Below are 14,608 nucleotides of genomic sequence, written 5' to 3' on the forward strand. Positions count from 1 at the left end.
TTATTTGGGCTGCTCTCTGCACCTATTTCCATCAGCTTTACTTCAGCTGTCTCACTCCTGCTCTGATAGGCAACGAAAATGAGTTGAACCAATCCACTAAAGACCCTAAGATGACTGGACTTGACTCTTGATTGTGTTTTCCATTCCATTTAACCTGCAGTTAAATCTAGACTGGGGGTGGGGTGTGTGTGTGTGTGTGTGGTATAGGGCTGGGTAACCATGCCATGGTGGAGAGCAGGGGAGCGGGCGGCCAAGGAGGCCTAGTGAAGTGGACCAGAGTGAGGGCATATGCACACTCCATGCCTGCCACACTGGAAAGTGAGTCCAGTGCTGCCACAGCCTCCAACTTTCCAAGAGAACCCAGAAATCTGGATTTTTACATGAAACCTCCCTAGTTTCAAATGTTTGCAATTAAATAAATTTTAAAGAAAGCAATGGGTAGACCAAAGAAAATGGTGTTGGGCTGTACTTGGCCCATTTGCTATCCCCGAGTCTGCCCTTACTAACCTTTCCAATCCCTCTGCAATGGCCTGGTCCTTCAGAATCCAGCCTTCCGTGACTTCCCCTTCATGACACCACCTCAATCCTTTCGTCAGAAATCTTTCTTTTTGTAGAACACTCTGGGGGTCCCTCATGGTAATTACCATCGTGAGATCTACTTGTGTTCCTGCCAGGTACCAGGCATTCCCCATTTCATTCTCTCAGCCGCCTAGTGAAGTATTTGCACATTTAGAGATGGTGCGGGAGGGTGGAGGGACGCTGAGCTCTTGCTGGGGTCATAAAGCCAAAGAGTTAAGTGTTGGCGCTGAGATTCCAACCCCTCAAGTCTGGTCTCTACCTTTTATGGCACTGCCTCCTTAAACTCCTCAGCCGCAGGGCCGTGGTGTCGTCGCCTCGGGACTCAGTACTGACTCTGCCTGCGAGACTCGCGGGCCTCCTGCCTTTTCTCTTCCCGCCTTTTGGTCGCAGCGTTTCCCTCTCCGGGTTTTCTCGCTCACCGCCCTTCTCAGGCGAGAATCCTCTTCCGCGCTTTGCGGAGAGCCGGGCGTGGAGGCGGTAACGCGCACGCGCGCAGGGATCCGGCCCGGGCCGAGCGCGCGGCCCGGCGATTGCGGGTGAGGGAAGGGCCGGCGCCGTGGGGATGGCCGGTCCGGGGGTGGGGGGAGGGGGTCTCGGGGCGGGGCGGGCGGGGACCTCGGCGAAGGCTCCAGGACTCCCTGGGCATGCGGCGACCGGAGGCCAGAGCCCGGGGCGGGGCCGCTGTGGTCGGACGGGCGCGTTGGGCCGGGGGAGGACTTGGGCCGCCTTGACGCGGGCGCCCAGCCGGGCCGGGGCCCGTGACGCGGGCGGGAGGCGGGTGCGAGGCGGCTCCTCCTCGTCGCGAACTCTCGGTGACCTTGGCCAAGTCACTTCATTCCCCCCTCCCGAGCCGGCGCCTTCGTCTGTAAAGTGCGAATTATAAGCCCTGCCTACTAGATGGGGCGTTTTAAGGTTCGGTGGCGAGACCTCGGCGGAGTACGTGGAGTACCGGGCGGTTTGCCGGGGACTGCCCACCCTGGGGCGGGGGAGAGGGGCCTTCCTGGGACAGCGTTTTGTTGCAGCCTTTGGGCAGGAGTTCTCCTTTGGAGATTTTAGAGACTCCAGAGAATTACGAAACAGTTGCAAAACTTTTAACGTACAAGGAAACTTGAAGGGCTTCCTTGAGGCCCACGTTGCCCTGCTGTTAGGAGGGTGCTCACGCCCTGGCCGTGGAGACGCGAGGGTGCTCACGCCCTGGCCGTGGAGACGCTCCGAGAAGATTTAGAAAATCGTGTGGAGCAGCCGAGCGAGCGACACCCTTAGCTTTGGAAGAATTGTTTGTGATTTCTGTTGTTTGCCAAAACCCTGTATGGGATTTATGGTGCTGGCCAAGCAAGTTTAGTATGTGTCCATGTGAGGCCTTTGTGAGCAGTGGATTTAGTCAGCTTTACAGTAAACGGATTTTGTAGAGATTGAGTATGGAGGGTCCTAATGGTGCCAAAAGCCTTTTTGATTGGTGGTGTGGGATCTCAGGAGCCCTTCCTATGGTGGGCAAAGGTCTGCGGTGTAATGGACACTCTATTTATGAACGATAGGTCACAAAAGAAGCGTATTAGATATTCTAGGTTGGAAGACGTTTATAGAGTCTTTGAATTGACTTAAACTGAAACTTCTCACTGCAGGTGACTAGTATGCAGATACCCATTCTCTGACTTGCTGGCCCTCTACTGACATGGCCCACCGGGGTGGGGAGAGGGACTTCCAGACCTCAGCGCGGCGCATGGGCACCTCGCTGCTCTTCCAGCTTTCAGTGCATGAGCGGGAGCTGGACCTGGTTTTTCTGGATCATAGCTATGCCAAGCCATGGAGTGCCCACCCAGATGCCAGTAGTGCTCGCCCCACCCGCATGCTCTTTGTGACTCCCCGGAGGCAACACGAAAGTAACATGTGAGTTTGGGCTTCTCTCCTAAGGGCTGCTGTTGCCCTAATTGGGCAGTAATCAGATGGTGGAGATTAGAGAGAATTTTATTGTGGGAGCTTGTATCGGGGGCCTTGGATACTTACTTCAGGCATCTCTGTTAAGCAGTGTGGGGATATCAGGCCTATATGTAGACCTTTGCATTCAAGACATCTAACAAATTAGGAAAGCAAACAACATCTACATAATATGGTATATGATATAGGTATCTATAGTAGGACTTAGATGGAAAGAGTGAAGAAAAAGACTGAAGAGTTATTACCACTCAGGATTAGACTCATTCCCTTTAGTCTGGTGTTCTGGCTTGTTCCAACACTGGCAGCAATAACCTTTTTATGGTGATGTGATTTCCTTTTGCTGGCTTCACCCAGCAAAGTTTAGGAGCATATTCCAAGACCTTGCTTTCTCTCTTAGCTTGTCACCACCCATGGGTGCTAGGTCTGATTATGTTTTCAACTGGACGACATTATAGGGTAAGGACTTTTTTCATAAACTTACTGTGTAATATTCATACAGTTACAGTTGGCCTAAATAAACCTGTTTAGCAGTTCTTTTGAGCTTTAAGGTATGGTATTTGAATTCTATTTCCAAATTGGTTGATATATTCTATTTTGATGATCAAATCATGGCCTTAATAATTTTATCAACTTTTGTGGGGGAAGAGACTTTTTTTCTTTGTTTTACTCTGATTCAATGTCTAATCTTTACTACAGGTTTTAGGTTTGTTGGTGAATAGAGAGCTTGGATTTTGCTTCTTTATATCTCTCATTGAGCCTTAATGAGCTAGAGGTACCATGATGTGTGTGTTTTAAGCAGTGTAGAATAGTGGTTTTATTTCATTTCCCAGTGAAGGCAGCATTTTGTTAGCTCTTTTAGTTGTACAGGGCGGGGGATTTGTGACTTTTAGGGATAATCCAGCATAATCTTGCCTCTGGCCTAGGGCATAACTGAAGAGCTCTTTTAAAGCTTGTTAACGTTGAAACTCCTATGTTCAGATCTCAGGATATTTTCTTTAAGTGACATTCTGTGGACTTGCTCATTTCAGTGCTTAGAAAATTATTTCCTCTTATAAGCCATCTCCACATACAGGTCCTGAAAGTGGGAATTTAGCATGTTTTAGGGACTCTTTTTAAGTCCTTGTGCCTAGAATATGGTTATAGTGAGGGTGTTCGTGGGAGCTAAGGGAGAAGTAGGCACAGACTACCTCGTGTAAGAATTTGATGAGTGATAAGTCACTGAAGGATTTTAAGCTAGAGATTGGATTTATATTTTCAAAAAATCGCTTTGAATTTTTATTGAATAGATACAGTTCAGAAGTGGAAATAGAGAAGGCTTGCTAGGAGACTATTGTAGTAGTGGGGGCCAGAGATTGTGACAGGTTGGATAGGGGCAGGAATAGTACAGATGGAGAAAAAGGATGGCCTTGAGATATATTTCATAGGTAGAGCCAACAGGACCTGCTGTGGTGAGTTGGAAAGATGGGCCAGGACTGAAGGGAAAGGTGAAATTAGGATGACTCAGATTTTTGGCTTAAGTAGCTGGGTGGTGCTATGAGTTGGGGACTGGGGGCTTAGAGGATAGGTTTGGAATTGTGAAATCCAGAGTTCCTTTTTAGACATACAAGTCTAAGTGCCTTGCCCAGTGTCTGGTCCAGAGAAGATAATCAGCTCTTTCACCCACCACCCAATCTAGCTGCACATTATTTCACTTCGTTTCATAATTATATAGTTATTCCAGCTATTGGGAATGGGTGTCATTAAGATCATTGGGGTCAGAAAGTTGAAGTGATGTTTGGTAGACAGCCAATAGACAATTTTTATTGGTATAGTATTTTGGGTGACTAAGTTGGTACAGCGAAGAGCCCTTATGGCACTAGGATTTCATTAACATTTTAAAATATGAAAGACCCATCACATGTCCATTTCTATTTGTTTCTGTTCTAGGCTTCTTACACAATGAGTTAAATAACTAAGGTGTCTACATTCCAAGAGATCTGTCTTAGACAATCATAGACTTTTACAGCCTATAATTAACTACGGGTTGACTTGCTAACGAAAGGGAAAGTATGTAAGAATAATTTAAAACTCTAGGGGCGCCTGGGTGGCGCAGTCGGTTAAGCGTCCGACTTCAGCCAGGTCACGATCTCGCGGTCCGTGAGTTCGAGCCCCACGTCAGGCTCTGGGCTGATGGCTCGGAGCCTGGAGCCTGTTTCCGATTCTGTGTCTCCCTCTCTCTCTGCCCCTCCCCCGTTCATGCTCTGTCTCTCTCTGTCCCCAAAATAAATAAAAAACGTTGAAAAAAAAAATTTAAAAAAAAAAAAAGAATAATTTAAAACTCTAGACTAGCACTGTCCAACAGAACTCTCAGCAATGAAAAAATGCTCTGTATCTGTGCTATCTAACATAGTAGCAGCTAGCCACATCTGTCTGTTGAACACTTGAAATGTGGCTAGTGCAACTGAGGCACTGAATTTTTAATTCTGTTTAATTTTTATGTAAACAGTTGAATGTGGCTTATAGCTACTGTATTGGAGAGCACATCTAGGTGGTCAGGTTTGCTTGTAGAATATATTTGTCTTTTAAAAACTACAGGTGTTTGTTATTTTTTGTATGGACTCACTTAAAAATGACTTTGTGTTCCCCCAGCACATAACAGCATGTCAGAGGGCAGAGATCTAGACAAGTGTGGGAAAGATGACTTTGGATCATAATTTTCTTGTGGGTATAATATGCTTATACATACTTTAAAACTGATTATATTAAAGAGTCATTTTTTGGCAACCAGATGATCGTTAAAACACCTGTGTTGTGTGAAGTACGTGTGGCCTGGTCCTATTTCCTCACCTGTTTACAGTGAATCAGACGTCCCAATAGATGTGGAGACAGTCACATCAACCCCTGTGCCGCTCTACGACAATCAGAAGGCACGCAGTGTGATGAACGAGTGTGAACGGCATGTCATCTTCGCCAGGACCGATGCAGATGCTCCTCCTCCACCAGAGGACTGGGAGGAGCATGTCAACAGGTAGGCCGCTGCTCGGGAGGACTGGTCACTACAGGGTTAATAGTCATCACCTTGTAAATATTTTGTATCATCATCTTCATTGAAACACATCTGTTAGGAGCTTATTTCATTTGCAGCCACACAAGTCAGAATGTTTTCTTTTTTGTTTTTTATTTTAGAGAGAGAGCACATGTGCGCGAGAGCACACACAAGTGGGGGACGGGCATAAAGAGAGGGGAACAGAGGATCTGAAGAGGGCAAATCAGAATGTTTTCTTAACTCTCTGTGTTATAACTCTCAGCTCAGGATGCAGTGAGGTGCTTGAGGAGGGCTTGCGTCTTACCCATCTTTGCATCCCTGACACCTAGGACACTGCCTGGCACATAGTAGGCATATAATAAATGTTTATTGAATAAGTAAATGAATCAAATATGATAGGTATGACTAGTTCTGTATTTTACATAGTACAGGTTTTATATGATATGGGACTACAAACAAACCATTAAATAAGAGTACATTTGTAAGATACTGTACTTATATGGTCTATAACTAGAGTAATGAAAATGTTTTGGAGTCGCTTGAAAAGCTAACAGATGTTTGATTTGCATGGCTTTTAAAAATAGTTTTGCAATCTGGTTTTGAGGGAACACTTCAGCCCATTTTCATGAGTTTGTTAGCTGATTTTATTCCCATGCTTCCCACTGACCCAGGGGACTCCACTCTTCTCCAGTTCATTTGTCATTGTTTCTTTAGCATACTTTGTTTTACATTTTTTTAATGTTTTATTATTTATTTTTGAGAAAGAGACAGAGTGTGAATGTGGGAGGGTCAGAGAGAGAGGGAGACACAGAATCTGAAGCAGGCTCCAGGCTCTGAGCTATCAGCACAGAGCCTGACACAGGGCTCGAACTCACAAGCTGTGAGATCATGACCTGAGCTAAAATTGGATGCTTAGTGGACTGAGCCACCCAGGTGCCCCTAGCATACTTTTTTTTTTTAAGTTTATTTATTTATTTATTAGAGAAGGTGCAAGTCACGGAGGGTCAGAGAGAGAGGGAAAGAGAGAATCCCAAACAGGTTCCACACTGTCAGTGCAGAGCCCAATGGGTTTGAACCCACGAACTGTAAGATCATGACCTGAGCTGAAGTTGGATGCTTAACTGACTGAGCCACTCAGGCGCCCCTCCTGAACAAATGCTAAACAAATAGCATTTGTTTATTTTTTACTTACTGCATGATAGCGTTATGAAGATAAAATTTATGTACCATACAAATTACCTATTTAATGTGTACAAACAGTGGTTTTTACTTTATGCACCACCACAATTTGGTGAACATTTTTGTCATCCACAAAAGAAACTATACCCATTAACAGTCACTTCCATTTCTTCCCAACCCCTTCAAGCCCTGACAACCTCCAGTCTACTTTCTGTCTCTCTAAATTTGCCTACTCTGGATGTTTCATATAAATGGAACCATACAGTATGTGGCCTTTTGTGTCTGTCACTTAGCATAATATTTTCAAGATTCATTCATGTTGTAGCACCAGTTAATACTTCATTCCCTTTTATTGCTGAAATTCCATTGTGTGGATATACCACATTTTGTTTATCCATTCGTCACTGATGGATATTTGGGTTGCTAACATTTTTTGACTATTTTGAATAATGTTGCTATGAACATTCATGTACTTATTTTTTTGTGGACATATGTTTTCAGTTCTCTTGCATATACACCTAGGAGTGGAATTGCTGGGTCATATATGGTAACTCTTTTTAACTTTTGAGGAATTTCAGATCATTTTCTTTTAAAAAATTGTTTTTAATCCTCAAATCAGTTTTCTAGGTGTGCAGGATGGTTTAGTGTTGATCTGGCTATTTCATGGACACGAGACACAAAAAAAACTTCCGTGCTGTTCTGCCATCTTGGCTCCTCTTTTTAAAAAATTTTTAAAAATGTTTATTTTTGAGACACACACACACACACACACACACACACACACACACACAGAATGCGAGCGGGGGAAGGACAGAGAGAGGGAGACACAGAATCCGAAGCAGGCTCCAGGCTCTGAGCTGTCAGCACAGAGCCTGACACGGGGCTCAAACTCACAGACTGCAAGATCATGACCTGAGCTGAAGTCGGACGCTCGACCGACTGAGCCACCCAGGCACCCCTCCTCAGACCATTTTCTAAAGGGGCTACACCATATTACATTCCCACCAGCAGTGTGTGAGAGTTCCAGTTTTTTCACATGTTGGCCAGTACTAGTACTGTCTGCCTTTTTTGTTTTTATTATTATTCTAGTGGATGTGAAGTGACATCTCATTGTGTTTTTAATTTGCATTTCCCTGATGGCTCTATCTCTATTTATCTACTATGTGTAAGGGAATGTTAAAATCTTTACATCAATAGTTGATAGGTAGTAAACTTGCCATAATGATGGAGATCTCTTGTTTTATAGTAAAGAGGAAGAGGGAGGTAGATAGGAAGAAGGGTACAAAGGTTTGAGGCAATTGGCATGATTTACGAATCTGGTCAGAAACAGGGAATGAGATTGAACAGGTATACTTGTGTAAGCAAAGTAGTAGCTATTGTAAGAGGAGCCGTTCTGCACCTGGGTGAAGAGGTTGTGAAAAAGTTGTCTGGGGTCTTGAATTGGAATTAATGTTGTGCCTTAAGAAGGAGAAATGCTCTCCAGAGCTTTACCTAAACAGGGACACTTCTGCTGTAATTGAAGATCAATGACTGGAATATTAACCAGAGTCAGTGAATTCAGCAAAACGGCTTATCACCATTGTTACAGTTAATAGTAATTAAAAAAATAGTGACAATGGTAGTAACAAAAAAGAACTACCATTTGCTGAGTGCTTCCTAGGTGCCAGGCATTGTGCCAAGCGCTTCATATGCATTACTTCTTTTAATCCTCGCAATAATGCTCTGAGATATATCCCTTCTCCATCTCTCTTTTATAAGATGAAGAAACTGAGCTCAGGGAGTTTAAGAAACCTTAGTTTAGGAAGTGGTGGAGCAGAGATTTATTCAAAGCAAGCCATCTGACTCCAGAGTTCAGTGTTTTTGGCTGTGTACCCTTTCTTTAAGGGCACATCTGTCAAAGAGACACCAGTTAGTGGTGGCTGAACAGGGTGGCCTCACACCATCCTTTTGTGGTGTTACTGGCTGCCTTGTCCTCAGTTTGCAATTTCTGAAACTGCATGGGAAAAATGCATGAAGTTTTTTTTATCTATTCACCATGGTTGTGATCAAGAAGTTTTGGGGGACTCTTCAAACTTAACCAAAGTCATTAGAGACTTAATGCATGTGAATATCAGTTTCTTAATTTATAAGAAGAGAAATAACTTGCAAGGCAGATGAGATACGGGGGTGGCCTGGCCAGAGCATCGATTCTCAGTTGGAGTCTGGGAAGCTGTTCTGTTCCAGAAATGGGTGGTGAGTGGACATTTTGCTCTGGAAGCACCCTCCTTCAACAAGGCAGCTAGCACCCATCTTTCCTCAAAGCAAGATGGGCCCACAAAGTAGGCCAGGGTACATCTTCACCTGCCCAGTCCTGCAGAGAAACATTGACCGAGTCTTATCTTTGGCTTGTCTTTCTCCATGTGGATCTCCATCCTTCTGTTATGACATTGCCACAGATTGAAATGATTAATTAGCGCTCAGTTTATCTCAGATTATTTGTTTTTTAGTGTCTGATGAGATTTTGGAGGCGTCTTCTCATTAGCAACAGGCTTACAAACCATCTCTTCAGGTAGGTCACTTTTGCACATAGCTAATTTCATTATTTGATGATACTTACTGGCTTCAATTTCAGAGGTCACCATTTTATGACCTTGTACCTCCCCACCCTCACCCCTGAATTCTGGATGTGTAGCCTGTGTAGAGCTTGCAGTTAGTTCCCTCTGCTCTGATTATAATCATCTTGTTTCCATTCTTTCCCTTGACTTGATTGTTAAATTGCTGCTTCTTTTCTTCCTGTATAAAATCATGTAAAATTACCATTTCCCACATCAAGAACTCATGGGCTATAGGACAGCACTCTAGAAATCTGTTTTTCCTCAGAGCTTATTGATCTATCAGTAGAGTCAGAAAATTAATTTTTATTGTTAGTGCCCCTTTTCCCCCTTTTGAATTATTTTGGTAGAAACTACCTTTAGATAGCTTTCTCTGTATAGATAATTAGGGCCACCTCCCACCCCCAACTAACTCTTTCTCTAGTAATGCCTGATATTTTGTGAAACAGTTTAAATATCCCTCTCTGCCTGATTTAATTGTCTAGATCAAGGGTTGGCATACTGTGGCCCTTGTACCAAATTTGACCTATTGCCTGTTTTTCTATGGCCCATGAGCTAAGAATGTTTTTTCCATTTTTAAGTGGTTGAAAAAAAGTCAAAAGACACGTGAAATTCAGATTTCTGTGTCCATAAATATAGTTCCATTGGAACACAGTCATGCACGGTATTTAGTTATTGTTCATAGCTGCTTTTGCACTATACCCACAGAGTTGCAAAGTGGTGACCCAGACCAAATGGCCCACAAACTCTGAAATAACAAAGTCCGTTATAACAAAGTTTGCTAACCTCTGGTTAGATCGTGTTCTTATATCTGCATGTCAAAGTCATGTGATGTGGAGAACCTTTGAAAATGGTTTACATTTGCTGGTATAGCAATGTTGTCCTGAGGAAGTTGGACTGGCTTTTTTTTTTTTTTCTCCCAGATGTTTTGTCAAATGCCAAGTTTAATTAGATGCACAGCTTTTGGAAGACATTTAACAAAATACTTCTGACACATGATATTTCTCAGCATTGCTCAAATGAATTTTAGGACATTTCCAACATTTCAGTAAAAGAATCTAGTGTCCTCAAGCAGGTTGTCTTATCTTAGAATTCAGAACTTCTGAATTCACCCAAAGGAAAATTGTTCCCCGTTTAAAATTTGCTCTAATTATATTTCTCAATATTGTGTGTATCTATCTGTGTATTAACCTTAATTGGATGTTTGATATTTTGAGTCTAAGGTCCTTGAGTTGTTTTTCCCTCTCCCACTCCCTCCCTCTTCCTTTTTGCCTTTCTCCTAGTGTCTAAACAAAGAATTTTTATAATCTGAAAAAAATAAGTGTGGCCTATTCAGTCTCTCTGATGTTCTTTGTCTCTCCTCGTTTGACTTTTGGTTAAAAAGAAAATCCTTTAGACATTTTAATATTGAGTTAGTCTCCTTTAAAACAGAGAATAGATTGCCTTTGAAAGTATCTGGCTTTTCTGGGACCAATGTGACTTTGGCTGCTTTGGATAAGATGAGCCAGAGGTCAGACATCATTCAGGTTCTATCAAAGCTTGGGGAACATGAGATTATCTGATCTCATCTAAGAAATGAAGAAAAGGCACTTTTGCACTCATGAAAATTGAATTGGTTTAGGTGGGGGGAGCACATTGACTCACCGCAGTTCCCATCAGCTATTTGACTGTTTAGACTTGTATTTAAAATTCTGTCTCCTGTTTTTAAAATTTTCCTTAATTATATCTTTTGCATGCTCTTTATCTTAATCTTGGGTTAGATCATTTTTTTTTTCCTGCCCACTTAATTTTCCAGCCTCCCACGAAGCTAACAAAATATAGAGAACACGTTTCAGTTCTTGGAATCACTTTGTTATATATCCAGCAACAATCCTAAGAACTTTTTCTGGGATTTAGACTCTCAACCTTGTGGTTTTTCAATTTAATTTCAGCTGTCGTTGGTGTATGGTAGTAATTTCTAAGTAGCTTTCTAGCCCCCATTTTGTTCACATCATTTTCCTTGCTCTCATCATTTTGGGTTTTAGAATAAATATAGAGTAAAAAAAACAAATAGAGAAAACATCCTGTTATATAATAAAGAGCAGGATAATTTTGCAAAGCTGTTGGTGCCTTGTAAATAAATTATGTCTTATTCTCTGTCCTTGGAATTAAAGTATGCAACATGATTGATAGACTTTGGGAAAACACAAGAGATTATTGAACATGAAGAAATTGTATTCATTGCTTAACCTGTTTGATTAAAAGTGAGCATTATTACCGGGGGTGAGGCTACAGTGTAATACTACTTTTGAAGTGTTGCAGTTTCTTTAAACATATTATTTTCACAGAACTTCAAATTTGAAGTTTCCAGAACTGGAAATTTGAAATGTTTAACACAGCTAGCTTTTGATCTTTTGTTTCCACTTCAAGAAATACTTGCATTCTACAGAGATACTTGCATGCCCATATAAAGATGTAGACAGATGTGTGTATGTGTGTATTGGTGGGGAAAGAAAGGGTGGTCACTGCAACTGTGTATAATAACAATAAAAGGCACAACCTAAATGCCCACCAATAAGGTAGAACCAGCCATTAAAAACAAAGAGGTGTGTTGGGCGCCTGCGCGTCTCAGTTGGTTGAGCATCTGACTCTTGATTTCAGCTCAGGTCATGATCTCATGGTTCATGAAATCAAGCCCCGGGTGCTCTGTGCTGACAGCATGGTGGAAATACATCCATGTATTTCTAAGTCCACCTGAGAATCACTACCCATGAGAAAGATACTACTCATAGGAATGTGTTGTGCATTTAAATAATGTGCAGGAAAATGAGATTATGAAACAATCACAGGTCTTCCTGATCCCAAGGTATCCTGAGTCCCGACATTGAGTTGAAGCTTCTCCCCACCTCCCAAGTCAAAAGTCTCTGAAATAATCAAACCACCACAAAAACGGACTGGATTCTGATGAAGTAGCAGGAATTAAGCCAAGAGAACGAGGGGAAAATAAGAAAAAGGACAATTCCACAAAACCTGAGACTGCTTTTAGTACCCCAGGTTACAGAAGGGTGGGAAGCTTCAGAGGTTAAGGGATTTAGCTGTAGCAAGGATAGCTACTTAAGATAGAGGGTGCTTCTGAATTCTTGATCATGGACTTCAGCTACTCTCTTAAAACTTCTGCTTCGTCAGTTATCATAGCTACCTGAGTTTTTGGTTGCTGGAAGGAGGTCCTCAGAGGTCGTGCTTTCCACACCTATTTTACAGACAAGGATACTGAAGACACACAGCAAGCTCTTTATTACAGAGCTGATTAGAGTCCTGGCTCCTAGTTAGTGTTCTCCTGGACTGTGTGAAACTAGTGAGTTGTAAAACCTCCACCAAGGTGGAGATTTTATTTTTTATTTTACTGAGGACCATTATTTTCTCCCTTTCTAGAGGGTATTTACTCTAAGGACAGTATAGGATAGTTGTAAAAAGTGAATAACAAAGGGCAATTTGCCCTGCATCTGCATATTTACTGGGCCATGTTACTAGTATTCTTAGATGACCTGTATAAAATAGGGTATCTTGGTGGTGGTGTATGATGGAAGGGATACTAGTCTGTTATAGAGTAAGAAAAATTGAGATTGTTGAAGTTTCAAGCAGCCTCCTTCAGTTTGCCCATCCTGGTATCAGGAAGGGCTCAGTTGACAGTTGAACCTGAGTCCTGTTTTGGCATTCCTCTCCTGCTCAGTACCCATGTGCTTAGTGCGGTAGGGAGTGTGAGGGTTGGAATCTGTACTCAGCTGTTTACAAGGCTTGGTATGTGATGAATGTGCATACAGTTCGTCCATTTATTCAGCAAATGTTTAAGTGGCTCTTATGTGTCAGACACTTTTACATGCTGGGGATGTAACACTTAAAACCGATAAAAATCCCTGCCATCTTGGCATTTACATTCAAGCAGAGGGAGACAGACTAAACAAAGAAGTAAAATGGAGCATGAGGTGGGGAGCTGGCTGGAAAGGGGAATAGGAAATCTGGGTGTTGGTAGTTTTAAATAAGGTTGAGTCAGGGGAAGGCTCATTAGAAGGTGATGTTTGAGCAACAACCTGAAGGAGAAGGAGCCATTGTTTCAGGTAGAAGGGATGGATGACAAGGGCCCAGTCTGTGATGTAGAAGCTTATAGGGTGTGTGGAGAGTGGGTTGGGGCATGTGGTGAAGCCCAGTAGGTCAGGGGCAGTCAGGGGTGATGAGGTTGGAGAGACTGTTGGGTCTAGACTGTAAGGAGGTGGTTGTTTTCAACTGATTGAAATGGGGCCACTAAAGGCCTTTGAGCAGAGTGACATGATCTGACTTAGGTTTTTTGATTGATTTTCTTTTTCCCCCGTAATTGATTTTCCAAACTGACTTTCCAAAAGGTTGTACTAATTTATATTTCCATCAACAAACTATGGAGAGACCTATTTTCTTACATTTTCAGAACACAGAGTATTAGTAAACTTCTTAATAACTTTTAAGTCACTAAATAATAACTTCATATTTATTTAATCTTCAATAACTTTTAATAACTTTAATGTTTAATAACCTGATAACTTTGTAACTTCACCCATTTGATAGGTGAAAAATAATGTTTTATGACTTTAATTTGCATGTTTGATTTTGAAGGGAGTTTACTTTTTTTGTGTGAACTGCCTTTTTCATTTTCTTTGCCCATTGTTTTCGTTTTGAGTGTTTTGTCACTTCCTCACTAATTTTCTGGAGGCTTTTTCTATTTTAATGAAATGGCAAGTACTTTTTCCATTGCGTTTTGACTTTGTTTATGATAGTTTAGTGTTTTCCTTTACAGAAGTTTGAAATTTTTATTAATCTTTATATCTTTAATATTTATCTTTCTTTTATGGCTTCTGTTTAGGTCTTAGGTCATACTTAGAAATGTCTCGCTCATTCTGGGTAAATATATATTTGCCACTTTTTTCCTATTCCTTTTGTAACTTTATATTTTTTAATATTTAACTTTTCTACCTAGAATTTATTTTGGTATAGTGATACGTAGGTGTCCAGATTTTCTTCTTCCTATTGGCTAGTGGTCATCTCAGCGCTACTTACTTTAACCCTACTGATTGAAATGCTGCTATGATCTCATTCCAGGTTCTCATTTGGGTCTGGCATCCACTTAAATTGTTTTTTTAAAGGTAACTTCATCACCAGTTTTTGTGTGTGTGTGTGGTTTTTTTTAAGGCAGTGGGAGTTAATAAATATTGATTGGGCATCTATTACTTTCTCTTAATCTCTTTACGAAGATTACTGACCAGAGTTGGGAGTATCAGAGTCATTAAGATTG

General features: G+C 41.9%; 1 protein-coding gene across 7 annotated transcripts in view; it reads left to right on the forward strand.

Annotated features, from left to right (window-relative positions):
• The first annotated feature begins 1,034 nt into the window (after positions 1–1,034).
• KANSL3 (KAT8 regulatory NSL complex subunit 3) overlaps positions 1,035–14,608 on the forward strand; it is a 43,560-nt gene continuing 29,986 nt past the window's right edge. The window contains exons 1-3 of one of the 7 annotated variants that reach the window (XM_049651416.1): positions 1,035–1,115; positions 2,202–2,466; positions 5,351–5,521. In XM_049651416.1, coding sequence (XP_049507373.1) covers positions 2,252–2,466; positions 5,351–5,521 — 386 coding nt within the window. In that variant the 5' untranslated portion in view covers positions 1,035–1,115; positions 2,202–2,251. Of the gene's footprint in view, positions 1,116–1,188; positions 2,467–5,281; positions 5,522–9,204; positions 9,267–13,999; positions 14,460–14,608 lie in introns of those variants that run through there. The other 6 variants (XM_049651417.1, XM_049651421.1, XM_049651418.1 and 3 more) reach the window with 6 other exon arrangements.

The sequence above is a fragment of the Panthera uncia genome (genome assembly GCF_023721935.1).
Source record: "Panthera uncia isolate 11264 chromosome A3 unlocalized genomic scaffold, Puncia_PCG_1.0 HiC_scaffold_11, whole genome shotgun sequence".
Classification (NCBI taxonomy): domain Eukaryota; kingdom Metazoa; phylum Chordata; class Mammalia; order Carnivora; family Felidae; genus Panthera; species Panthera uncia.